The sequence below is a fragment of the Homalodisca vitripennis genome, chromosome 4 (assembly GCF_021130785.1).
Source record: "Homalodisca vitripennis isolate AUS2020 chromosome 4, UT_GWSS_2.1, whole genome shotgun sequence".
NCBI classification, from domain to species: domain Eukaryota; kingdom Metazoa; phylum Arthropoda; class Insecta; order Hemiptera; family Cicadellidae; genus Homalodisca; species Homalodisca vitripennis.
In genome coordinates this window covers 134961528-134987806 of record NC_060210.1, presented here as the reverse complement: position 1 = coordinate 134987806, position 26279 = coordinate 134961528, and the positions used below count along the sequence as shown (strand labels likewise).

At 34.9% G+C, this 26279-nt stretch overlaps 1 protein-coding gene across 4 annotated transcripts in view; it reads left to right on the top strand.

Moving 5' to 3' along the window:
* LOC124360225 (glycoprotein 3-alpha-L-fucosyltransferase A) overlaps positions 1–26279 on the top strand; it is an 83628-nt gene that overhangs the window by 46477 nt on the left and 10872 nt on the right. For 3 of the 4 annotated variants that reach the window (XM_046813645.1, XM_046813647.1, XM_046813646.1), the window contains exons 2-4: positions 19879–20093; positions 23294–23527; positions 25981–26157. In XM_046813645.1, the coding sequence (XP_046669601.1) occupies positions 19879–20093; positions 23294–23527; positions 25981–26157 (626 nt within the window). Of the gene's footprint in view, positions 1–19878; positions 20094–22072; positions 22597–23293; positions 23528–25980; positions 26158–26279 lie in introns of those variants that run through there. The other variant, XM_046813648.1, reaches the window with a different exon arrangement.

Here is a 26279-nt window from a genome sequence, read left to right as displayed (position 1 = left end):
TCAACGCAAAGACGGGGAAACTGTCCTTCTTCTTGCAAAGTCAGCAGAATGGCTATGTCTATGTCAGCACATCTGCCTTCATTACGCCCATGAACAATGTTCATCTTAGTCAAGGAGGAGAGTTGTCTTTGTGTAGACCAGACAAAATAAGATGTGGTGATAATGGTTATTAATTTTAAATGTTTTTTTCACTAGCTCTATACCGATTAGTGGTATCATTTTAATAACTATATGCACTGCTTTTTCTATAGATTCGGCCCCAGTGTCACTAAGAGCAATTAATAGCTGAACTGGATATGGAGTAAGTGTGATATACGACAATAAGGTATTCCGCGGCTATCATGGGTTTCAATCTTAGGACGACTTACGATGTACTGGATAGTTTTTGAAAATCTTAGCAATATGGTCTCCCCCTGTCAACTCCGAATCAATGGTAAACTCCAATAGGCTAACTTTTCATAAAATAGTCGTATTGCTGCGGATAATTTCTTGAGTCTTAAGCAGTTCAATAATGGGGTTGGTCACTTCAAACCCTCACTTGTTGAATCCCGTAATCTTTACTTCAGCAACCGACCGAGCTTGTCTCTCTTGACAATGTTATAGTATTGTAAGCAAAAAGAAATATCCTACGTGTCCCGGTAAACCAATATCTATTGGTGTTTTGAGAAACAGAATACAGCCGACTACTGAACCTTGGGGAACGCCATATATAGCCGGGACCAGGCACTATTTATTACCTGACTTCCCTAAGATAGAATTGGAGCATATAGCACTTCGCCTCGCATTTCGAACACTTTCAGCTTGTCGTTAAAGCCCAGCTTATTTAAATTATAAAGTACACTACACATGACAGCCCCAGTCGATATGATCGACCTGCCTATCTCGATCTCGATATGTGTATTAACTGGAAGATCATAATTTCCAAATGGTTAATCAAGTGGCTCTCCATGGCAGATAGCTCAAACACGTAGGAAAAAACCTAGTAATTCTCTTAATGTTTAAACAGTTGAACTATTTGAGCGATGTAAAAATACATTACAATTGAGAAAAAAGATTCATTGGCTTGGCCCACCTAGGGAATAGGCAATGGCATCCGCAACAAAATTTAAAACCTGACGGGCATTAAATAGTAGGGTCTAAAATCATCTATTAATGTGGATATACAATCAAGAGACTGATAACTTCTACGTTTCTAACTGAAACGTCTGATATTCGACACTGTCATAGCTTATAAAGCAACATTAAATAAGTCAATGCACAAAAGCAAGGCGACCTCCGAAAACGGGGACTTCCAACCAATCTGTCTACCTATCCAAGCAAGAAAGTGTCCTTGTTTGGGTCGGTGCGGAATTACGCCTTATTGGGTTCTTCCCGATCATCTGGATAATTGACTATAGACATCCTCGTGGGCCATTGACAAATTATAGGTAATTCTAATGGTTTACATATTAGTAACTTTGTTTCACGGGGAAGTAAAGTAAACATTTACACCTGTCTGGAAATACCAAGAGCCAGCCGCTTTGTAAAAAAACGAAGGGAAAGTACTTTTTATCACTTGTTATAAATATAAGCTCTGTATGTAAAAACGTCAATGGTAAGTAATTGGTTAATGGTAATGGTATAGGATTAACTACTACTTATCGGATAATCTTCTGGGTAATTCCAATTCATGAACAGCAATCAAGCATCTTTTACGAGCTATGTTTATCATTACCATACCTTATATGATAGTGATTAAACATCTGAACATGATTTACAATAGTGCAATTTAATAGCAGGTAACTTTATCTCCAAATAATGTTGACAAAGAATGTGCAAAGCTTGTTCAAGAACCTGGTCATGCCACTTTTGTGACAGCTTAAATACGCATTTATTTCTTGATTTCAAAAACTTTCTGTACGTTTGAAAGTTACTTAGGGAGGTTTTGTCACTTAAAGAGAAGATTAAGCTTTCTGAAGGCTATGTTGAATTAATAACTACCAGTAAAATATATGAAAGTTTTTTTAAATGTTGTATTTGCCTTAATATCTTTATGTGTTTTGAAAGTTTTAATGTATAACTTTATGTTCAATTTAATTTCAAACACTTTTATATAGAATAAGATGGTATTTTCGCCTTAATATAGATTGTTTTAGATGGTGTTACGATTATGTATTTACAGCAGTTCTTAAGAAATAAATTTAATTTGAGTTTATTTTTGAAGCTACTCTAACGGTTTATTGGAGAATGAAGTTTAAATAATGGAAAGGGTTACAGAACTGTATTGCTGGCCTACCGAGACGTTCAGTATAAGTTGCTTCCCCTCCGCCGCCCACATTTTCATATTCCTTTGTTACTTAGGTATTGTGTTGGACAATGTAGCGTAGGAACTTTTCGACACAATACATTTTGTCTCTATCCACATCTATAGTATTGTTAGGTCTTATTTCTGAAAATCGCTTAAAATCTGCTTATTAATATTTGAGAATGTTTGACGTATGTATTACTGAGATACAATTGTAATTTTAACTTTACCTTCGTTTGGGTTTTGGAGTTTCTTTTGGGTTCATTTTGGACATAAGAATTACTGTTCAAAAGCAATAATTTTTGCAATGAAATAATTACCTGAAATAATAGTATTTGTAACAAACAAATATGTACGAATGCTTCATTCAAATTAATACATATATTTTAATTTTATTTTGCTAGTAATATCACGACAAGTAAATCTTCGAATTTTGAAAAATAATATAACAACTAAGATATTTATCATTACTCAAAGTACCTAGTACAAAATTTAAATCTATAAAGTTTAACTTTAAAATTTATCTCATTTAGTCCCAATACAACTATTTTTACTGTTATATTTTATTCATAATACACTAGAATTTTTCTAAAAATTTCCCAGATATCCGAGATGCTCACCGGTGCGTCTAACGAACCTCATTGTTGTGGCTTTTCATCGACACTCGGCTCAAGTATGTCTTTGTCGTGTATAACTTCAGTCTAAGTGTTCGAGAGAGGGTTTCTTTCATCTGTACTTGGTGATTACCCTCGAATTTGTTTGCTACGTGGATAGCTGAGTGTTCTCGTCTTCATTTGTAGAAGGTTTCTCTAAGATTGCATGCAAAACTGTAAGTCTAAAGATTAAATATTTCTCGAGATATCTCACAGATAGTTTAGCTACATGTATTACTATACCACTTATTGAAATGTACTATTATTGTACTCAGTTTATTAGCAAAGTTATTTATTTCGTTTATTCTGCGATTTTCTTGTTTGGTTGTTACCCATTAAAATGTTCGCTCAGCCAAATCTCATGGTGATATGCACCATCATGGACTCGATGTTCCTTATTTTAGACATGAAGCTTCATGAAAAATTCTCGAGATGTCGTGCTGTCCGACATACAAAAATGGGATTTTCCAGCCCCTAGAACAATAGGCTTCGCTAACGCTCAGCCAATAATATACCATATGAGAGGGTTTCGTCTTAAAAAAGGAATCTGAATAATTGGAAAATTGAATTGCAATAAAGACATCATCATCGGACATATTCGAAATTATTACAAATTCTAGCTGTAGCGGGCCACAAAACAACAAATATACCATCAATATAACTATTACTACATTGCTTCCGTGCAAGTAAATTACATTATTTTGATATATTGAAGTACTCTTTATATTGTAAAGAGATCCCTCCTAAAGGAAAAGTCTCAAATAATTTTTTAAATTATCAGAGCCGGGAACAAGATTTTCAAAAATTAGGCAAGTAATTGACCATTTGTGGACCCAATTTATAAAACAGAGTTTTGAGCATTGAAAGAATGTGTTAAAAATACTTCAACCAGCTAGTATTTTGTTAGTGACTTAGTTGGGGGAAACTCAGGATTTGAAAAATAAAAATACTTTAATTATACAGAATAAACTAAAGTAAAAATATTTTCTCGTGGAAAGTTCCCTTTCCAATTGTTTCTATAACCGAAACTACATATTATTCTTAAGCAATTTTTAAAGTGAATGTTCTATCAGTACATAATTTTAATGCAGTTCCCCCAACAAACACCGTAGAATCGTAGAAAATTACAGATTCAATGTAGGCTAATTGAAATACACTGTCTTCAGAGTGGCTTGATGAAGAAATGCTAATGGATGGATGACGCAGGGAAAACAGAGCACGCTTTTGGCTAACAGCACCGATTTGTTGATCTCAATGTAGATTATTTTGAAAGATTTTGAAGAGGAGTTTCCACTGACATCAAATAGAGTAGTACGTCTTGTAACGAAACGCATTATTTTTATCTTATGCAGGGTCAATATAAAATGGAAATCGAATGGATAGGTTTACCATAGCAGAATTCAAACGAGTTCAGACTTAACTTTGTTACGATACTACCACTAGTATCGTCTTCAAATAAATAAATCGCTCTATTAGTTGGAAATGGAAATGAAATGAAAATCAGGGGACCTAATGTGGATCCCTGAGGCACTCCAGTCTAAACATCAAGGAACGCAGAGGAAGCTACACTACCTTATGAGGTGACCATTCGGACACATTGTTTTTTTTTCCGGAAACGTATGGACTAAATCACATACAGTAGATGTTATACCACTGATACCATAAAGACTCGAGATGAACTATGAATACTCCATGGTTCAAGGTGATAAGTAACAATTTAAATTACAAACATTTCTGATGCAGATTCTTCCTTATCGAATGCTGACAGAATAAAAATAATTGAAAAGCTAAGGATCTCGAGAACCGCACTCGTCAAAATTCTAAGCACGATTATAAAACTACTTAAGGTCCACTATTTACTAGATGAATGAGTTTCTCGATTATCAGTAACCTATTGGAACTCCATGGATTACTGTAAACGTTTATTTTCCAAGTGCATCTTTAGTTTAGTTAACACTAACAGAGAGTTGTAATAAAAACTTGATTTTAATTTAAATTCAAATTGTTTTTATTTCAAATTCCTACGCTACATTTTATATAGCAAAGCTACCATTATAGGTGATTTCGTCATTAACCTAGATTAACTCAAAACTAACATAAAAATCTAACGAATTATGTACATTCCGATAACTATAATGGCATTAACATTAATAATAACATTATAAACACATAAAAGGAATGTTGTTTCTTTAGAACACAAAAAAATTTTGCGCAGCGTGTTAACAGCAGTTAGTTTGTGTTTATAGACACGCGAGCATCGCGTGCCCTTAGTTTTGAAGGGCAAAGTTTACTGTTTCGTGACGTCAGGAGGGCTCGGTGTGAGAGAATTTAAGCTATCACAAGATGTGTAGCTGTAACGTTGATAAAAACACACAGTCAATCGCTGGTTTTATAGTAATGTTTAATACCAACATTCAGGTAGATATCGTAGAAATACAATGTGAGCTTGTTACCACGATAACAGTCGTAGTTTTTTAAAATATCTAGACTAAACTTGGTTCAAAGGCAGTACTTTCACATAGTTTAGATGAGTTCGTTCGTCAGTCTTAAACAATAAAAATTTTCGAGATGGCGGCCATTCCTATCTTGCTAAAGTTGTAACTCAACCAATTGCCAATATGGACCCAAACCAAATCATTTTTAAGTACTTTAGATAATTTTAAACCATTTTTATTCTTTCACTTTTTCCACTACTTCTTAGGTTTTCAAGATCTCGGCCATTCATAGTTTGGAAAAGGAATGGTTTTATACGCCAGTTATTATGCAATATAACGCAAAACAAAGGATGTTTTAGAATTCTCAGGTCATTTGCAATAATGCTTGTACTTACGTGTCTCTTCATATCTCTTAAGATTTTCAGATAGCGGGCGCACACAGCTTTAAGTAGTATAAACGTTGCGGGAATAATTGTGAATATGATAATTACCGTAGTACTTGTTAGATTCGTACTAATCGTGATATAGAGACAATATTTATACATAGCTTGGTTGAGTTCGGTAGCCAATCTTGACTCGTTAGAGTCTTAAACAATAAAAAGTTTCAAGTTGGTGGTCATTCGTAATGAAAAATTTAGTCTTGCTTATTTTTTTAATAACTCTTCAGGTTTCAAGATGGTGGCCGTTTAGTTATATTTTTATAAGTGACATCATGTTTACAAACATAATGGCATGTTAATTGTATCTAAAATCAAGTCCACGTTTTTGGAAAGACATTTATATGGTTATAACAATATTTGTCGTACAAGATTTTAAGATTATGATTTTCTAAATGTTTGAAAGTGTTACGATTTTATTAATACACCAAATATTGAAAGTTATTGTCCCATCACTGTTGTGCAAGGTAAACATCTAAACTAGTGATAAATCTTTAGTTAACATTTAGAGATGACGGCCACATATAAAATCTATCTTTCATCAAAGTGAGCCAAGAGGAATTAGAAGGCATTTTGACTCTAAGAAGAAACTCATTATTGTATAACAAAGTTTCAATATAAAAGTATTTTCAACTATAAGGGCTTATTTAAACGAGTATTTAGTATGAAGCAGTTAAATAGCATTGGTGTACCATTGGTATTTAGAGTTAAACAACGATGTACTAACGATGCGCTAGAAAGTGGCCGTCGCGCCGCTCGTGCCGACCGGGGCCGTTGCGCCGCACGACGCTCTGTGCTATAGGTCATACTCGGTAATTTATGCGCAGCGCCGCGCCAAACAGAGCGCTCGATACGCCATAAGGTCATCTTGCTCTCTTCATTGTTCTTCCGCCAACACTTCCCGTTCTCGCCATCCAACTTTCATTAGGAGGCCTTTCATTCTACAATGACCTCGTGATTCTCACCGAAGCATTATCAATTCGTTCATGCTTTTGCGGTTGTCATTTACGTAGACCCGTTACATCTGCTATGCGATTTTGTCACTTTGCTGCAATGCAGGGATACCACTACAGTCGTTACATGTTATTCTCTCAAAAATTATTTCTACTTCTTGCATTGGCTGACCCACCCTGTTCAAACCCCGGATGTGTCATTAGGTTCACGAAATGGCAATGCCTCCTAGTAAGATCAAGATATCACTGACCCAATCTAATTTTAACCCTGCATTGGCACAAAACCAGGATGACAATCCATATTTACGTACTTTCACTGTGTAAGGTATTATGTTATTGTCAGCCTCAATTATCGTATGTGATAAAAAGATTATTGAAGTTAGTTTTCTTGAAATATAATCGTTGCGTTGAAAGTAGATGTAATTAAGTTAAACTTTGTTGAAAACTAAAATCTTATTAAGTACCAAGTTTTTTTTTATTTCGAAGCATAATCAAAAGGGATTTGTGTAAATGTACTAAAATGCAATATACACACATTACATAATTCATACATATAGAACAAAATTTCACCACTCAAAATAATTGTTGTACGTTCGTATTACAATTGCAGCCTCTGATTTACTGAAGTCTTTCTCATGTTCTCATCTCACCTTTCGTCCATGAAAAGTGAACGTTGTTAAACCTCCTGAGGATCCCAGTGCTGCTGCAGGACTAACATCAAGGTATTTCTTGCTTATTTATTTTGGTGAGGTCATATGGAGTTCCTTAGCCTAAACCATCCATACAAGCCATAATTCCAAAAATGGAAACAAGGCGGAAGAAACTTTTCTTTAACTCGTTTGTGGTTACGGCTGATGTATGTAATAAAACACGTACTTTATGTGCCAGTTTATAGGACATGTAATTCTTTGGACTAATTTTCAAAGCACTTTATACAAATAAAAAACAACAAAGATAGTTATTTGAGTACACTATAAATGGTTTTATGTGTATAATTTTATTTTATTTTACAGTATTCGTGATAGTATTAGTTAAATGCAATAACAATCATTGTTGTAAAGAACTGAGTAGCAACAAAAGTAAATAACAAAGAAGCCTAACAACACGTTTATAAACAAAATAATAAAAGCATAATATCACTGAATAACTAACTGATTCGGCACTGACAGGAATACAGTCGCCGTGACTACACTTTTTCCTTCTCCAGCTATGGGCGCTAGTTGAGTACTAATCAGCAAGCAGTTGATTGCCTGAGGGTTTAAACCTTTGATTGTATTCGTTACTAAGGAGATAACTCATTCATACAGACGTGGTGTACGTTTATTTCAGTTAGTTCTCAGGTACGACGCTAGGGGCTGCGCCGCGCAGCTTTAATGCTTTTCACATATTTGCTACCTGACCTCTTACTCCACAGATGGCAGTCCGAGCGCATCACTTTAGCCATGCCTCAATTTAGAGCATTGCATAAGTTATCTCTTGTGTAACTAATACAGAGTTTATGTTGAAGTATTATATCAAAATATTAGCTGTAAAAATAAATGTGATTATTCACGGATTACTGATTATTTACATCCTTTACGGATCCTGTTGTCGAGTTGCAACTTTACCGTTAGCATAACAGTGCAGCGTTGTCATATTTATTCATATGTGATTTTATTTATTGAAAACTGTATTTATGACATTAATTTATAGACTCTGTTTTCTTAGTTCTGTTTAGTTTACTAACTCATTTTATGACTTATATTTATGAGTATTGCAATCTCAAATAATTGATCGATTGGAGAAAAATGTTTATAAGCCAAAGTCAACAGAATTATAATTTACGGTAGTACTAGCAGTTAACCGCGGCTTCGCACGCAATTTTGTAGTTTTGCACCTGAATGAGCACTTCTGGCTCGAGCAAATTATATTTCCGACGCCAGTGTTGAGTTTCCCTTGTTGCCACAACCAAGAAAATATGTTAAAAAGTGTATGTTTATGGTCATTGTAATTTACTTCGATGTTATTATTTTTGTCCCATTGCTAATTTTGCCTATTTTTCTAATCAAGAAAATATAAATACATACGCAGCTCTGAGAACTCTACTTTTGTCAAAAGATAACTAATAATTTAGGTTTGATAACATTGTCCACTTTTGCACGCAATTTAGTAGGCGTTGCACTTTTACTGTATGGCCATTGCTGGTTTGAGTGAATTATATTTTCGATGCCAATGTTGAGTTTGCCTTGTTACCACAGTCGTGAAAATACGTCAAAAGGTTTATATTGATGGCCATTCTAATTTACTTTGATAGATAATAACATTCTCTTTTATATTCAATAAAAATGTACAACTAAAAGTACAGTAACAATGACACTACGCGTTTGTTCCTTTATAAACTAAAAAAATATTGACAATATTTTAGAACGTTTAGAGCTGGAATTACTACATTAGATAAAAAGCACAGTTCAGCGAACTTTCATCGTAGTGTAGTCTTGCTGACTGCTCCAAAGGGAGTCTTCGGTGTCAAATTCTGACCACCTTATATTTTGTGGAATCTTGAAGGATAGATGAGTACTTACCTAATTGCTGAAATATAAAACGGCGTTAAAAATATTTGTACTCACTACAAATGCAAACGAATTGTAAATAATAGAAAATATTTACACAGAACAAATGATTAAATTAGAAATGCTCTGTTAATTAATATTTCACAACTTTAAAGACCAGTAGCCCGGAGGGATTGTCAAAATAAAAATAGGCCTATATTGATCCCAAGGACCCTAATAATGTCCATGTAAAATTTCAGCGCAATCGGTTGAGTAGTTTACGCGTTAAAAGCGTAAAAATCAAACTTAGTCTCACATTTATATTTTTTTAAGATTAATATGGCATTAACACACCTTCACTGCGGCACAAGCCATGTACTTACTGGCTTTTTAGGACAGTATAAATTTGAAACTGGCATCGCGTTTAAGGTAACGGAAACTAGGGCCCCCAATCTGGTGTGGGTAATACAAAGCGAGAGTGCGCTGAAATCCAATCTTTACAACAACTTTTAACATTAACTTTTCACTCTATTATTTTTTTTATTCTATGGCAAGGAATATAACTAAATATAACTCTGAGCAGACAAAATATAAGTTTTAATCTCTAGGGGTAAAAGTGCACAATCGTGTTTTAGACGAACTCGAGTTCAGAAATACATTTATGCACCGAAAGACAACTTTGCTCCTTGTGATGAACAATTTTCATTATCATACGGAAAACAAAATCAAAACTTAAACGTTTTATTTTATTTTTATTTGCAATAGCTCAACATTCACATTTTCAAGATTACGTATAAAAATCAGATGTTATTTGCTTGTACTGATACAATAACAATGTTTGACATAGCGCCAAAATCGTGCGCCATCAATCCGTGTTAGAAGTAACGAAAACATCGTTGATAAACTAAAGAATAAACAACAGATGCTATTTGCTTGTACTGATACAATAACAATGTTTGACATAGCGCCAAAATCGTGCGCCATCAATCCGTGTTAGAAGTAACGAAAACATCGTTGATAAACTAAAGAATAAACAACAGATGTTATTTGCTTGTACTGATACAATAACAATGTTTGACATAGCGCCAAAATCGTGCGCCATCAATCCGTGTTAGAAGTAACGAAAACATCGTTGATAAACTAAAGAATAAACAACAGATGCTATTTGCTTGTACTGATACAATAACAATGTTTGACATAGCGCCAAAATCGTGCGCCATCAATCCGTGTTAGAAGTAACGAAAACATCGTTGATAAACTAAAGAATAAACAACAGATGTTATTTGCTTGTACTGATACAATAACAATGTTTGACATAGCGCCAAAATCGTGCGCCATCAATCCGTGTTAGAAGTAACGAAAACATCGTTGATAAACTAAAGAATAAACAACAGATGTTATTTGCTTGTACTGATACAATAACAATGTTTGACATAGCGCCAAAATCGTGCGCCATCAATCCGTGTTAGAAGTAACGAAAACATCGTTGATAAACTAAAGAATAAACAACAGATGCTATTTGCTTGTACTGATACAATAACAATGTTTGACATAGCGCCAAAATCGTGCGCCATCAATCCGTGTTAGAAGTAACGAAAACATCGTTGATAAACTAAAGAATAAACAACAGATGCTATTTGCTTGTACTGATACAATAACAATGTTTGACATAGCGCCAAAATCGTGCGCCATCAATCCGTGTTAGAAGTAACGAAAACATCGTTGATAAACTAAAGAATAAACAACAGATGCTATTTGTGCAGTATGGTAAAAAATACCTACATGACTATTCAAATATTCTAAAATATGTTGAGTAGGCTTATCTGTAATTTGGTTTGTTTTCGTTCAAAACATTTAAATCCTAAAAGTAATGGATACTTTCTTTGAATATAAATGTAGCTAGACATATTGAGAGTATTGCAAATTTATCCAGCCTCAAAATACAATACCTTCCATGGTTATCGTTTCTTTATTTATTGTAACATCGACCAGGAGCAGACTGCAGCTATAGTCGGAAGATAAACATGTTTTGTATGAAGGGAGGATCTTTAAAGCTCACCACCAAGAAAATGTTTATAATATTAATATCAAAACTCTGCTAAAGTATTTGTTTTATAGTACTTGTATTATGTTTATACCAACAATCGAGGTGTACACGAATAAATGTATTTACACAACTGTGAAATTACGTGTTTAATTAAATGTAAAAAATGTAATTAGAATAACTTTTGATGGACTAATTTACACATAAAATATGACTATGAACCAGACTTAATAAAAACTTCTGATAAATTCCAATCAAGTTCCCTATTTTTCCTCTAAATTTTTAAAACCCCTTTACCACACTACACGCGATTAGATTAAGATCAATAGGCCTACATTAGGATTATAAAGGTTTTATATGGTTTTAGCAGGTCTGATCAAGTATATCGAAGTTTTTCATTTTTAGTGACAGAAAAATCAATTCACGGGTTAGTTTACTTGGCCGTCATTGAGATTTTCAGATTGATATAGTATAATCGGTTTAAAAAAATTGTTTTTTACTTCGTATGACATTGTTGTCACAGCTCATTAAGAGCTAACTTTTCCATCAAGATAGGATAGACCCTTTTTGTTATTCTAACAGGCATCATAAGAATTTCATTAAGGATAGTATAACTTAGAATCATCTCATAACCAGACCCTAAAAACTGTTGAAAATAAGCACTTTACAGTATGTAAAAATTTTTCAGTATGTACATAACAGATGACTAAAGAGAATGTCAGGTTGTCTTTTTTATTTAAAAAAAACATTAGGACTACTTAAGAAAAAAATAATTTAAAAAAAGTAATTTTAATACTTAATATCATTAAAAATTATTTTCTTAAATCTCAAATCATATAAAAGATACCTCTTCTTGAAGCTATAACTAACGTACATACCGTACTGTAAAAGATCCATATTTATGTTTATCGTCAGCTGTTTAATTAATTTAGGCCTGGTTACAAAATTAACGTTTTGATTGTGTATAATTTTAATGGAAGTTTTTTCATACTTAAGCTGATTTCAGAAAAATCATTTTAGAGGGCTATGACTTTTAAATAAAACAACGTCACAACAAAAATTGCATTTACTACCACGTAAATTGTAAAGTCTACTTTCAGTTCCAATACTGTACGAAAAACACGTTTCTAGGAAAACCTAGTATTAAATATACATATTTCATACAGAACACATTTTGGGTTAAAAATCATTGTTGCGTAAATAATAACCTAAATTATAAAATACAGTTTCCACATAGTTACAGATGCAAACAACGGAAGCATGACTGAGGTTTTAGCGTGGTGATCGCTACATCAGATAACCAACACACATAAATATGCACACAACAATGTACACCGAAGAGGTCAAACATGTTGGTTACATTGCCAACTGTCAACTATAACTCTAATAGATCCTCTCTCACATTGTGTGGTAACTCTTCACCGGCCACTCCACTCTGTCAGAAGTGCTGCGATAGTAGTCTGTACAACATCGAACACGTTGGTTACATTGTCAACTGTCAACTATAACTCTAATAGATGCTCTCTCACATTGTGTGGCAACTCTTCACCGGCCACTCCACTCTGTCAGAAGTGCTGCGATAATAGTCGGTACAACATCGAACACGTTGGTTACATTGCCAACTGTCAACTATAACTCTAATAGATCCTCTCTCACATTATGAGGTAACTCTTCACCGGCCACTCCACTCTGTCAGAAGTGCTGCGATAATAGTCGGTACAACATCGAACACGTTGGTTACATTGTCAACTGTCAACTATAACTCTAATAGATCCTCTCTCACATTATGTGGTAACTCTTCACCGGCCACTCCACTCTGTCAGAAGTGCTGCGATAGTAGTCTGTACAACATCGAACACGTTGGTTACATTGTCAACTGTCAACTATAACTCTAATAGATGCTCTCTCACATTGTGTGGCAACTCTTCACCGGCCACTCCACTCTGTCAGAAGTGCTGCGATATTAGTAGGTACAACATCGAACACGTTGGTTACATTGCCAACTGTCAACTATAACTCTAATAGACCCTCTCTCACATTATGAGGTAACTCTTCACCGGCCACTCCACTCTGTCAGAAGTGCTGCGATAATAGTCGGTACAACATCGAACACGTTGGTTACATTGCCAACTGTCAACTATAACTCTAATAGATCCTCTCTCACATTATGAGGTAACTCTTCACCGGCCACTCCACTCTGTCAGAAGTGTTGCGATAATAGTCAGTACAACATCGAACACGTTGGTTACATTGTCAACTGTCAACTATAACTCTAATAGATGCTCTCTCACATTGTGTGGTAACTCTTCACCGGCCACTCCACTCTGTCAGAAGTGCTGCGATATTAGTCGGTACAACATCGAACACGTTGGTTACATTGTCAACTGTCAACTATAACTCTAATAGATGCTCTCTCACATTGTGTGGTAACTCTTCACCGGCCACTCCACTCTGTCAGAAGTGCTGCGATATTAGTCGGTACAACATCGAACACGTTGGTTACATTGTCAACTGTCAACTATAACTCTAATAGATCCTCTCTCAAATTATGTGTTAACTCTTCACCGGCCACTCCACTCTGTCAGAAGTGTTGCGATAATAGTCGGTACAACATCGAACACGTTGGTTACATTGTCAACTGTCAACTATAACTCTAATAGATGCTCTCTCACATTGTGTGGTAACTCTTCACCGGCCACTCCACTCTGTCAGAAGTGCTGCGACAGTAGTCGGTACAACATCGAACATGTTGGTTACATTGTCAACTGATACCTATAACTCTAATAGATCCTCTCTCACATTGTGTGGTAACTTTTCACCAGCCACTCCACTCTGTCAGAAGTGCTGCGATAGTAGTCGGTACAACATCTAACATGTTGGTTACATTGTCAACTGTCAACTATAACTCTAACAGATCCTCTCTCACATTGTATGGTAGCTCTTCACCGGCCACTCCACTCCCTGTCAGAAGTGCTGCGATATTAGTCGGTACAACGTCGAACACGTTGGTTACATTGCCAACTGTCAACTATAACTCTAACAGATCCTCTCTCACATTGTGTGGTAGCTATTCACCGGCCACTCCACTCCCTGTCAGAAGTGCTGCGATATTAGTCGGTACAACGTCGAACACGTTGGTTACATTGTCAACTGTCAACTATAACTCTAATAGATGCTCTCTCACATTGTGTGGTAACTCTTCACCGGCCACTCCACTCTGTCAGAAGTGCTGCGACAGTAGTCGGTACAACGTCGAACACGTTGGTTACATTGTCAACTGACAACTATAACTCTAATAGATGCTCTCTCACTTTGTGTGGTAACTCTTCACCAGCCACTCCACTCTGTCAGAAGTGCTGCGATAGTATTTGGTAGAACTTCGAACACGTTTGTTACATTGTGAACTGTCAACTATAACTCTAATAGATCTCTCTCTCACATTTTGTGGTAGCTCTTCACCGGCCACTCCACTCTGTCAGACGTGCTGTGATATTAGTCGGTACAACATCGAACACGTTTGTTACATTTTCAACTGACAACTACAACTCTAATAGATCCTCTCTCACATTGTGTGGTAACTCTTCACCGGCCACTCCACTTCCTGTCAGAAGTGCTGCGATATTAGTCGGTACAACATCGAACACGTTTGTTTCATTGTCAGCTGACAACTACAACTCTAATAGATCCTCTCTCACATTGTGTGGTAACTCTTCACCGGCCACTCCACTTCCTGTCAGAAGTGCTGCGATATTAGTCGGTACAACATCGAACACGTTTGTTACATTGTCAACTCTCAACTATAACTCTAATAGATCTCTCTAACATTATGTGGTAAACTCTTCACCGGCCACTCCACTCGGATAGAAGTGGTGCAATAATAGTCCGTACAAAATAGATCATGTGGAGATATTTAGAACAAGTTTAGTATTTTTGTCCCCTTTAGGGTTTTTATGTCAACTAGCGGACATGGTTGTCTTCTCCTCCCCCAAAATAAAGGCAATCCTATATTTTTAGCTCACGGTTTTTAAACTTTATTAGATGTTGTATCTTTGATATCGTAAATCAACTATAACTCTAATAGATCTCTCTGACATTGTGTGGTAACTCTTCACCGGCCACTCAAGTACATCTACATTATATAAGTAATCTATAAAGAATATTGCTTAAATTAATAATTGTAATACTGGGTATAGTTAATAAATTATGTACCTACTATGCCTATAAACATATGAATATGTATTTATGTAAGTTTTTTGAAATGAGCAAAGATATTATACTACAAAAAATTTTTTTTTTAAAAAAGGTACTTTGGTATCAAACGGAGGCCACATTTACCTTATCTACTACGCAATGTAAATGGGTAAATACATATGTACATATTATAAATATAAACTGTTACAACCTTTGGTAATCGTGATCTGAGCTTCAATTTAGGTACTATCAAGAGGTATATTTTCTCCTTGCGCCAGAAGTGTGGGGTAGCGCCAAAGTCGCCACCGAAGTCCACACTGATGACTAGTGGCATTTCCGATTGTTACTTTTCCAACGTTAGGTCACGTTCGACGATCTGGCACGTGATCTGAGGTCAGGAAAGTACCGACCGGAAATGTCACAGGCCATCAGTGTGGGCTTCGGTGGTTCGAGGCAACCCAGCACTTGTTTCGAAAAAGAAACCTAAACTTAACTTACTTATATCGGGTAATAGACTGCGATATTATGGTCTCCGAGTAATACAAACATACCAAAAACAACAAACGCCTCTTTTAGATACTTTGTCACACAATGTGTGTGTAATCAAAGTAATACACATGGTCAGAGCTCGATTTTTTTTAAGAAGAGGCCGATCCCCTTTTGGGGAGAACGTCGCCTATGCTTAATATATGAGAACTTTTACTAACTTCGTGTACCTGCAGTTCTATAACCAGTCAAGATATTACAATACAATTTTTACAGTATGTTCTGGTATGTTAGTAGATGAGCCTGTAGTAGATTGAAACATTTTAGAGCAATAGAAACAATTTTATTGCATTATCAATAAACAAGTAATTTTTTACCACACTAATTTACGATTTTTATTATTTATTTCAGTAAATATGTAAGATATAGTCATGATTTTACTACCAGATAAGCTAAACAGTACCTTGGGATAGCATACAAAATTTCATCTTTCTAACTTAAACAATAGCTGAGCTACAGGTACATAAGTTCAACAAACACAATTTTCGGAAAACGGCAATTGAAATAAACATAGTAGTTGATCATATGTAAAAAGACCTACAAATAAATTTAGAATGCTCCAGCACCATAGTGGCTGGTCCCTTGGTTCTCTGCATCTTCCAGCTTCCTTTTACATTGTCTTTTCTTCACCCTCATCTCATTTGTAGCCTCTAGACTTGCTTAGAGGAGGTACATTTAATATAGTACATAAATTTTTCGCACCAGCTAGGCGTACTCCTATGCAACGTAGACCATAAACAAACCTAGTATTTAGTTTGTAGAGTTTGTTTTTCTTTTCTGATGTGTCTTTTGATACTTTATTAGCACAGTTTGTGCATAATAAGACTTGAAACAATACCTTTTCTTTTACTTGAGTCTTCAGAAAATTTTAAATTGCCAATAGAGTCACAATGTTTGCATTTACATAAGGTATTGAGAGTACTTAGTGTATTTACATCAACAATAATATTTACAACATTTGATTGATATATGTCTTCAATTTCTTTACTAGGCTTATTCAAATAGGAAAGTTTTTCTTTGATGCACTTTCAAAACTAGGCCTAGGATTTCCATAACCTAGAGTTGAGCTAATGCTAGACTCAGCAGTTTCATTACTTCTAATGTCTAATGTTGTTTGTTTAGTATATTTATTCCCTCTGAATGTTCTTCTTTTAGTATAACTTAGTCATTTAGGCATATTCAAACACAAAACTGATTATAATTAATAAGCTCAAACTTCACAACCACTTGAAAACTGTTTGTAAACAAACTACTGCACATAATATATATAAACATAAAACTTTCCAAGACTACAATACAGCTGTAGCTGGTGACAGTACAGTATCTCATAAAACTGCATAGAGTATAAAAATAACACCAGTAAATAAAATATGTATGAGAATGAATACAGAAGTATGAGTTCTGGGACGATTTCTCTACAGAAAATGCGCTAAAACACTTGAACACATAATATATTTTTATTTTTATCAAGATCTTCCGTGGTTTAAAATACCAAGTGTTATATATTACCATTTTCAGGAAGAACTCAAGAATTTTTCAGTAAAATAAAAAAAAATTCCTTTTTTAGTGATGTTCTCCCCTTTTAAGCCTTATTCTGTCCGTCCTCACGGGCCACTGCCCATTATGCGATTGGCATAATGTTGCATTTTAAACGCCACTGTTCAATGGATGTGATTCGAATAGTATCAATTATAATGTCCCCATATCTCTCTTACCACCAACGTTTGTCGAATAAACGTAACTGAATCATAACATTTGCTTATTGGCAGAACTTTATCTATTGTCGATGATAGTACTGATATTGATTTAAAATCGGTGCCCACTATATAACTGCACTGCTACACATTGTTTTTAATAGTGCAGTTTTGTTTTAATAGTATAAACAGTTCAATTGTTTCTCACCTAATACGCCTGGTAATATAATTCGTTCAATTTAAGTTTAAAGTCTAAGATTATTATTTTTTACGTTTATGACTATTATTTACATGTTTATTAAACAAATGACCATTCAATCAATTTAAATTTGTTGTACATATCGTTAAAAACACTCATACGTTTTCATTCCACGTAAAATGTGTTCGTACATCTTGATCAGATTTATGTGAGTTTGTTTATTGTATATGAAACACATTTATTAAATCATATTTGTATTACTTTATAACGATGGAGGGCTCAAACATTTATTGATTATTATGTTATTTGCACATTAGTGTATTAAGTAGTAACCTTACACAATACCTAAAACACATTTAAGTTATCTTAATCATATTAATAATTTGTCCTTTTTCTACAAAAAAATCACACACGAAATTATTTTTTTTTTTATTACCCATATAATTCAACTGAGTTTGCTGGGCCAAAATTGTTTCAAGTATTGGATATGGATTGTTAGTTAATGTTTTAAAACCTGCATTTGGAAAATCCAATTAAAAAGTGGTTTCCTAATAGACTTATCGATTTGTCATCGGGAATAATGTGAGATCATCGTCAAGTGGTCACGTGACTAATGCTGATTACTTTTAGAGCGTTTGCTCATGCGGCTACCTAGATTGTATGTAAATATCTTCCGATTAAAAAATCAATATCACAATAAATACAAAATATTTTCCACAAAATGATTACTTGCGAATTTTAATGTTCAAATTTAAATAAAGTTCTATAAATTGATATCGTTATAATAAATAAAATACTTCTATGCATCAAATTCTATGGTAATCTAGTTTACAAATCAGTTTTTGAAATTAGAATTAGTTGAAAATTAGGAGAAAAAAGAAAAATAAATTTACTTCAATTAACTAATCCCGGCACGTTTAGCCTTATAAAAATAATCCAAAATACATTATATTTCGAGTAGATTGTTTTATTTTTTTTTTTTTTTTTTTTTTTTTTTTCATTGAACGTAGTTTTTTATACTTTTTGTTTGTATATAAGTCCACTCTTAATTAAAGCATCTTGGCCCACTGTGAGCCGACTGTATAAAACATTCTTGAGTTTCAAACTTACTTTAAATAGTTTTAAACTTTTAACGCTTCTACGGACTTTTCATCCTAGAATTATGGAATATGTATTGTTTTAAAGGTTATACATAACCAAATGCTATTAAATCTTTTGTAAAGTGTGTATACTTTTCGAGTGCGTGAACGAAGAAATACAAAAAGTTGAAGATTTTGTCTAAATAATCGATATAAATATCGAAAACTAGAAAACGTTTTTGATGTGTGTTAATTACACATTGAAACCTTAGCAAATTTCTTTGTATTTTCTAGTTATTAATCTTAGAGAAATGTCTGGATTTGGTTGATATTGATAAACATGAAAGGATGCAAAAATAAATTTGTAAACATCTCTAATCTGTCATTCTTCTTTTGGAAAAGACTTGTAAATCTACAAGCGAGACACAGCTGGTATACTTTACTGTATAAAATACATTTATACTATATACATTATATAACAGGGCATCAAATAGAAGAAAGTTTCTTTTGCAATTATTTCAGTTCAGTAGAGTAAGGGAAGATTTGTAAAGAGCAAAGACAACCTAAACTTAGATGTCTCAATAAGGTTTAATAACCAGGACCAGTCAACAATTCACTGCTGTTTTTGTAAATGGTAATACTAGGCCTGGCCATCAGATTGTGCTGTGGTCAGTTTTTCAAGTGAAACTTGTTTTATATTTTTTTGGGCAAGAGTATTATTCAAGTTAAACGAACACTCAAGCAATTTCGTTAATTTGTGCCAAATAATTTTAGTTATTTTGAATTTGTTATTAAAAAAATCAGTAGGTATTTAACTGGAATGTTTTCTGTGTAGGCCACGATGGTCAGCTGAGATGGTGCGCCATGCTGCCGCGGTTCTCCACTAGACGTTGTTTTTTGACTTTACTTTGTGTGACCGCCCTTCTGTTCATCGTCGTGAATCTTGTCGCCCACCAGGAGGACGGCGCCAACTCACCCACCAATCCCAAGACCAAGCGAGCCCATCTCTTCGAGTCCATCATTCTTGGACCATTTGAGTCATGGACCCAAGTGAGTTGAGTCACTTAAATACAGATTAAATATAAAAATATAGGCAGATCGAGTGACAGTTCAGACATACCAAATAAGAAACAAATATATGTACACACGCACGCACACGCACACAAAAAATCAAATCTGTTATTGCTCGTGACAATTACACATTGCATGGCAAACGTCATAATTTATTCTGAATTCGTAACACTCGTTAACCACCACATCCCAAATTTTAAACATTGTTCATACATTCAAGTCTCATTCATCCTTCACCAATCTCAAACCACTTGCAGCACTGGAATCAGTAATCGAATTGGGCGGTCTCTCGATTAAAAGCCTGAAACTCGCCAACGCTGTAGAATGCATCTGACAACAGAAAGCGCTTCAAACGAGTTTTTGACGCCTTTGGGCATTTGGGCATTTTTCATAGAATTGGTAATCCGTTGATGAAATGAACACCTGCCTACGAAGGTAAGTGTTCATAAACCACCGTTCTGTGTCTTCCAGTACGGTAGTTATCTCTGCCTCGAGTCTCATACCCGTGTATGTCACGTCTCCTGGTTAGGGCACATTTCGACACACAGAAAGAAGTTGTTTCCAAAATGTAGAGACTGGGCAAAGTTAACAGTTTTAATGTTGTTAAGTAAATTTTTTAATGTTGTCCTGCACGACTCTGAAATTCAACTTTGCGATAATACGAATCGCTTTTTTTGAGCACCTTCAGGAAATGAGTGCTTGCACAGGCCCCCCACATCACCACTCCATAGGGAAGGTAGGGGTGAATTAGCCCATAATATGCCTGCAATCAGTAAATGACTAGGACAGTATCGGGCCAAGGACCTCAAAACATATATTCCTGAGCACAGTTTTGTACACACATGGTCAATGTGATTATTCCATGTCAAACCTCAATCGAGGAGTAATCCAAGGAATTTTGAGGAGTAGACCTTCCAATATGGAATCTGCCAATATGACGGGAGACCTACTTTGTGAGACCTACTTTGGGAGTCCACTGGGCGCAGTGCAGTGAGAAATTCATCACCTTGGAATTGGAAGAGTCTGTTTGAAGGTTGAGGCTGTTGAAGTATTGAACACAATTGTTGACATCGACTAAGGTTTGTTGCTCCAAACCTTCTTGTGAGTTATCTCTGAAACTCTTGTCATCAGCTTACTGCACGATTTTACCATGCAGCAGAGATTAATGTGCGTTGTTGACGTATAACAGAAAAAAGGATTGGACTGAGTATTGAGCCCTGAGGAACTCCATAACTCAGTCGAATTGGTTGGATATCTGAACCACTTGAGCTCTCTGATTTTAAAATGATCTAAGCCATAAGAGCGGCACGCCTCGGATGCTACGATATTTTAGTCTGTCAAGCAGTATTTCATGGTCAACGCAGTCGAATGCTTTAGCTTTAGAACATAAATAAAATAAAGATTATTTAAAATTAAATCTTCTTAAATATTTCAAATGCATGAAACATATTCTTACTCATATACAACTTTTTAGTTAGGCCTACTACTGTATAGATAGTTCATTGAACTTTTGAACAGTTTTGGGTTTCGTCTAGATCCCGTATTTATTTTATCCGTAGCGCCAGTTATAAGTAGTTAACCTTTTCTCTCTGTGTTGGAGAAATTTTGAGTATCCAGAAAGAACGAACAGCATTGAACATCGAATTTCCTTTAAAACTTGGAAAATCTGCAAGTGAAACATTTGTAATGTTACAACAAATGTACGGTGACGACTTTTTATCACAAACATAAAGGTTTCAGTGGTTTAAAACGATTTAAAGATGGCCTCAAAGACACGAATGACGTCACACGCATTACCAGACTATGTCTTCAAAAACTGATGCTAGCGTTGAAAATATCGGTAACGTTGTTCGACTACATTACCGATACTTAGTCAGACTTACTACATTAGCGTCCTGACTAGACTGCCCTACGTGTGCGTGTACAGAAAAAACGGAACGATTTGAGGAAAAAACTAGTCATGGATTGTCCACAACGCCAATACTCCAACTTACAAAACTTTGTCAGTGAAGACGTTTTTTGGCCAAACACAACATCTCCGTCTTAGATCATCCACCATACTCACCCGACTTGGCCCTCTGTGACTTTTTTGTGCCCTAGAGTCATGTCAGCTTTGAAAAGAACGAGATTTGAAACAGTTGACCCAGTATTAGAAAAAGCGACGGAAGAATTGAACAGGGTTACGGAAAATTGTCAGCTACGGGCGGAATAACTACGGGAGCCATACAAAACACTATGAGTGAGAGTGGGGTCACAATACAACTGACTTAGCAATCTTTGTTATCAATTTAAAATTATCAAGAAGCATGTGATTATGTTTTCATTAATTAATTTCTGTATCCATCTTTTTGTTGTATGAGTGTTGTATAATTTTGTGTTTTTCAGCATCAAAATGGTTTTCTTAAGCATTGAGATATTATTAAATGTGTTATTTGTACTTTTCACCTACTCAGTCCAAGTGAGTTATGGGTCAAGGCTTAAGGTAAGATTTGTAAAAAATATAAACTAAAAAGTGGCAAATATTTCTGTATTGTCCTGATTTAAAAATGGCAAATAATTTCAATATTCATGTTCTACTCAATCAACATGAGAGGGTTTAGACCATAAAAATGTTTAGTGTAGTGATTCAAAATTCCAATAGCATATAAAAAAACTCTTAAAAACCAAAATTTGGATTATGCGTTTAAAATGTATTTTACTCTTTAAGAATAACAGGTACAATCAGATTTCAGAAATTGTTGTTGGAATGCCCATTCAAAATTGTTATTTTTTCGCACACTTTCAAATTTCCTGTACAGTGTAACTCTTTAAGGGTTAACTTTTAAAATTTCTAATCAGTAATTATCCCTTGTTCTATATGTATTAACAGTAAGTTAATCCTCTAAAGTAACTCCATATCATTGATTGGCTCTGAAGTGATTGATTTCGTGTACTGCAATTAGCGAGATTGCCAGATAACCTTTAGTAGACTAAATCCTCTCATTTACTTCATTCTGTTTAGTCCTGTTAGCTTTGGATTTCCAAATTTCTTTTAAAATGTCATATATTTAAAAATAGGTAACTTCCTTTCTGTATTTTTACTGAATAACAACAAAAGGTGTTTTTAATTTTTTATAAATATCAATCAGTTTTTGTATGGTCTATTCTAAAATGAAAACTTTAATGGTTTGTTCTGTTAGTCAACAACATCGACAGTTGCGGATGTGGAGGTAACGGAGACCACGACCCTCGCCAAGGAGCCATTACCTTGGTACATGGCCAAGGGGAAGAGATTACCAAAACCTGCCAAAATCAGTCTTTCAGGGCGCAGGATCGCCAAATTGTTTCCAGGAGAGGACAGAGGAGCAGATAGGATAGAGAACCAACTCATGTTTTACCCTCCAGAGCCCATTGAACCGGGGCAAGTTAAAAAGGTAACTATACAAGAATTTGTTGTTTTTTCATTCTTTTATTATTTATTGTCAATTTGGAGACTGCATTTACAAATAGTTCAATATCAATTCTATGCAAAACTATCTCATAGATTGTCTTGTCACCAAATACTTAATTAATATAAAAAAAATATTATACAATTTCACATTGACAACTTGTTTGTATATAAAGTAGTATCTTATGTACTTAAGTTTATACTTTATCAATCCAACAAGTTCTGTACACTGATATGACAAGCATTGAACACTATGTTTGTTGACCTTACCGATGATGAATTTAATTTGTGGGGTGATTTTCACATTGTTCATTATATTTCCTTTACGTATTTTTATGTAGATCAAAAAGAAACTTTGCCACAAATTCATAATTTAATGCAAGTAATGACACAATGCTGTGAAACACACATATAAATCTGACAATACCCTCTGATTCATATGTCAAGCTGGAGATACTGCTACATCAATATATGTTCTATTTCCATCCCATCCTTGGTGCTCAGTGGTGACAGTTCCTTTCTAAATCATACCACCTATTTATAAAATTATTAGGCAGATTTAGCAGATGGTCATCTGGTTATGGTTGGGTTCTCAAAATTTACTCCTGATTAATCTCGATTTATCAAGTTTATCAAACTGTTTATTGTGTGAAAAAGTTTCAAAATATTTTATATTTCTAGGGTGAATGCCTAAAAGATTATTCTTTTCTTAACCTTATCCTTCCCAGAATCTCCTTTTGAAGACTGTAGTACTCAACATACATCCCAGTTCAGGTCCTAATAGATGTGTGGAAACCTCTTTTCTGACTGAGTGGTCAGCTTATTTATTTCATTCAATATCTCCTAAGTGTCTCTGCTCCCAGGGGAGACAAAGTTTGTTATTTTGTCCCACTCATTGAGGGTCTGCTTACAGTTACACATCATATCAGAAGTTATGATGGGATAATTTAAATCATTCAATTTTTCAACTGCTGCTTGACTGTTGAACAAAATGGCGATGTTTCAATTCATTTTTAGGTTACACTGTACACATTTTTTATATAGTTGATGATTCTCACAACAATCATATGTCAAACTGTTTATCATATGTTGGTTTAAAACTTATAAATCTGTATTCCCTGAAAGTATACTCCTCTTGCTATGGAACACTTGGCTCAATGTTCATACAGCTGTTCAACACAATTTTGGAAACCATTATGTGAAAGTTCTGTAATTGTTTTCGTTGCTACTCCCTTTGACAGCCTCAGCATCTGCAAATTGTTTTCCCTTCAACGATGTTTTCAACCACGGAAACAGGAAGAAATGGTGCCAGGTCAGGCGAGTAGGGTGTATGTTCTAGAGTAGTAACACTGTTCTTGACTAGACAATTAGATAATTATGCACTAACAAAGACTGATGTTCAGAGGAGTTGTCATGAAGCAAAAACCAATTGTTTCCTGCCCATTTCTCAGTTTCCTCCTGATGACATCTCTTAAGTGCATAAGAATTTCCATATAAAGGTCTTTAGTCACTGCCTGTCAACTCTGACTTGTACTGGTTTAAACCTTTTTAGTAAAAAAAAAAACACTTCCAGCATAACTTTTTCCTTGCTTTTGTCCAAGTGAAGTTTTTCTTTCCTTGGATATGTTTTTGTTTTCAATTCTGAGGACTGACATTTCTGTTTGAGGGTTGTATAGAAAATACCATGTTTCGTCAAAAGTACAGTTTTTTTTTCAGAAAATCCAGATCTGCATCCAAGAACGTAGCCAGGACAAATTTGGAGGGGTCCAGACAACTGGTATTTTTCCATGGTGGAGAGTAAGGGCCCATTTTGTTCCTTCAAAAGTTCTTGACCTGTTTCTTTGTTAAGAACAATCTTTCAGCAGTACATGTCAGTAATTCTGAATTATTTAAATAATAAGAGTCGTTTACTAAAATAGTAATTGAAAAAATTGAAAATTTGGGGGAGGGTTCGGACTCCTTGGACCCCCTTGCTGGCTACGTCCTTGTTTGCATCGACCATAAAAATGAACTAACTAGCCATTAACATTCCATCTTTGTGGTGATTAGTTACATTTTTGGAACCATTTGCAAACAAATTCAAAGCATGTTCAAAAGATCAAGAAGAATGCTATGGATACTACCATGTGATAAAGTTACTTCAAATTCAATCTCATCAATCATTAATCTGTGTCATTCTGTTTGTTCATTCAACTTGCTGTACTCTGTCAATGTTCTCATTAACCGCTTGACTCTACATTGTAAAACATTTTTAGGCACATTTAGTAGGTGATCGTTGGACTAGTATTCCACTAAACATAGAAAGTCTAGCAGGATCTTCATAACTCCTGTAAAGGATATACAGTTGAGACCTTTCTCAATTAATTTAACAGCTCAACCTAAGATGAATTTTAGCAACTGTTTTTGTAAGTGATTAATGATGTTTTGATTGTAATCAAGATCCTGATGTTCAATGGGTTGACATCCTGGGGGCTCAAGGCTGGCAGAGAGACATTTGCTGAGTGTCCTATCAACACCTGCTCTCTCTCCGCCAACCGGGTAGATGCTGAGGATGCTGACGCCATCCTGTTCAAAGACCACCTTGTACATCCTGGCATTCAGCGGCCAGCAAAGCAGGTATAGACTATAAACTCTACTTTTCAATAATTTACTTATGGTATTACAATCATAAATCACTAAACTGTATCTATAATAATATGGTATCTTTACAAAGTCATACAGGTATGTGATAACAGCAT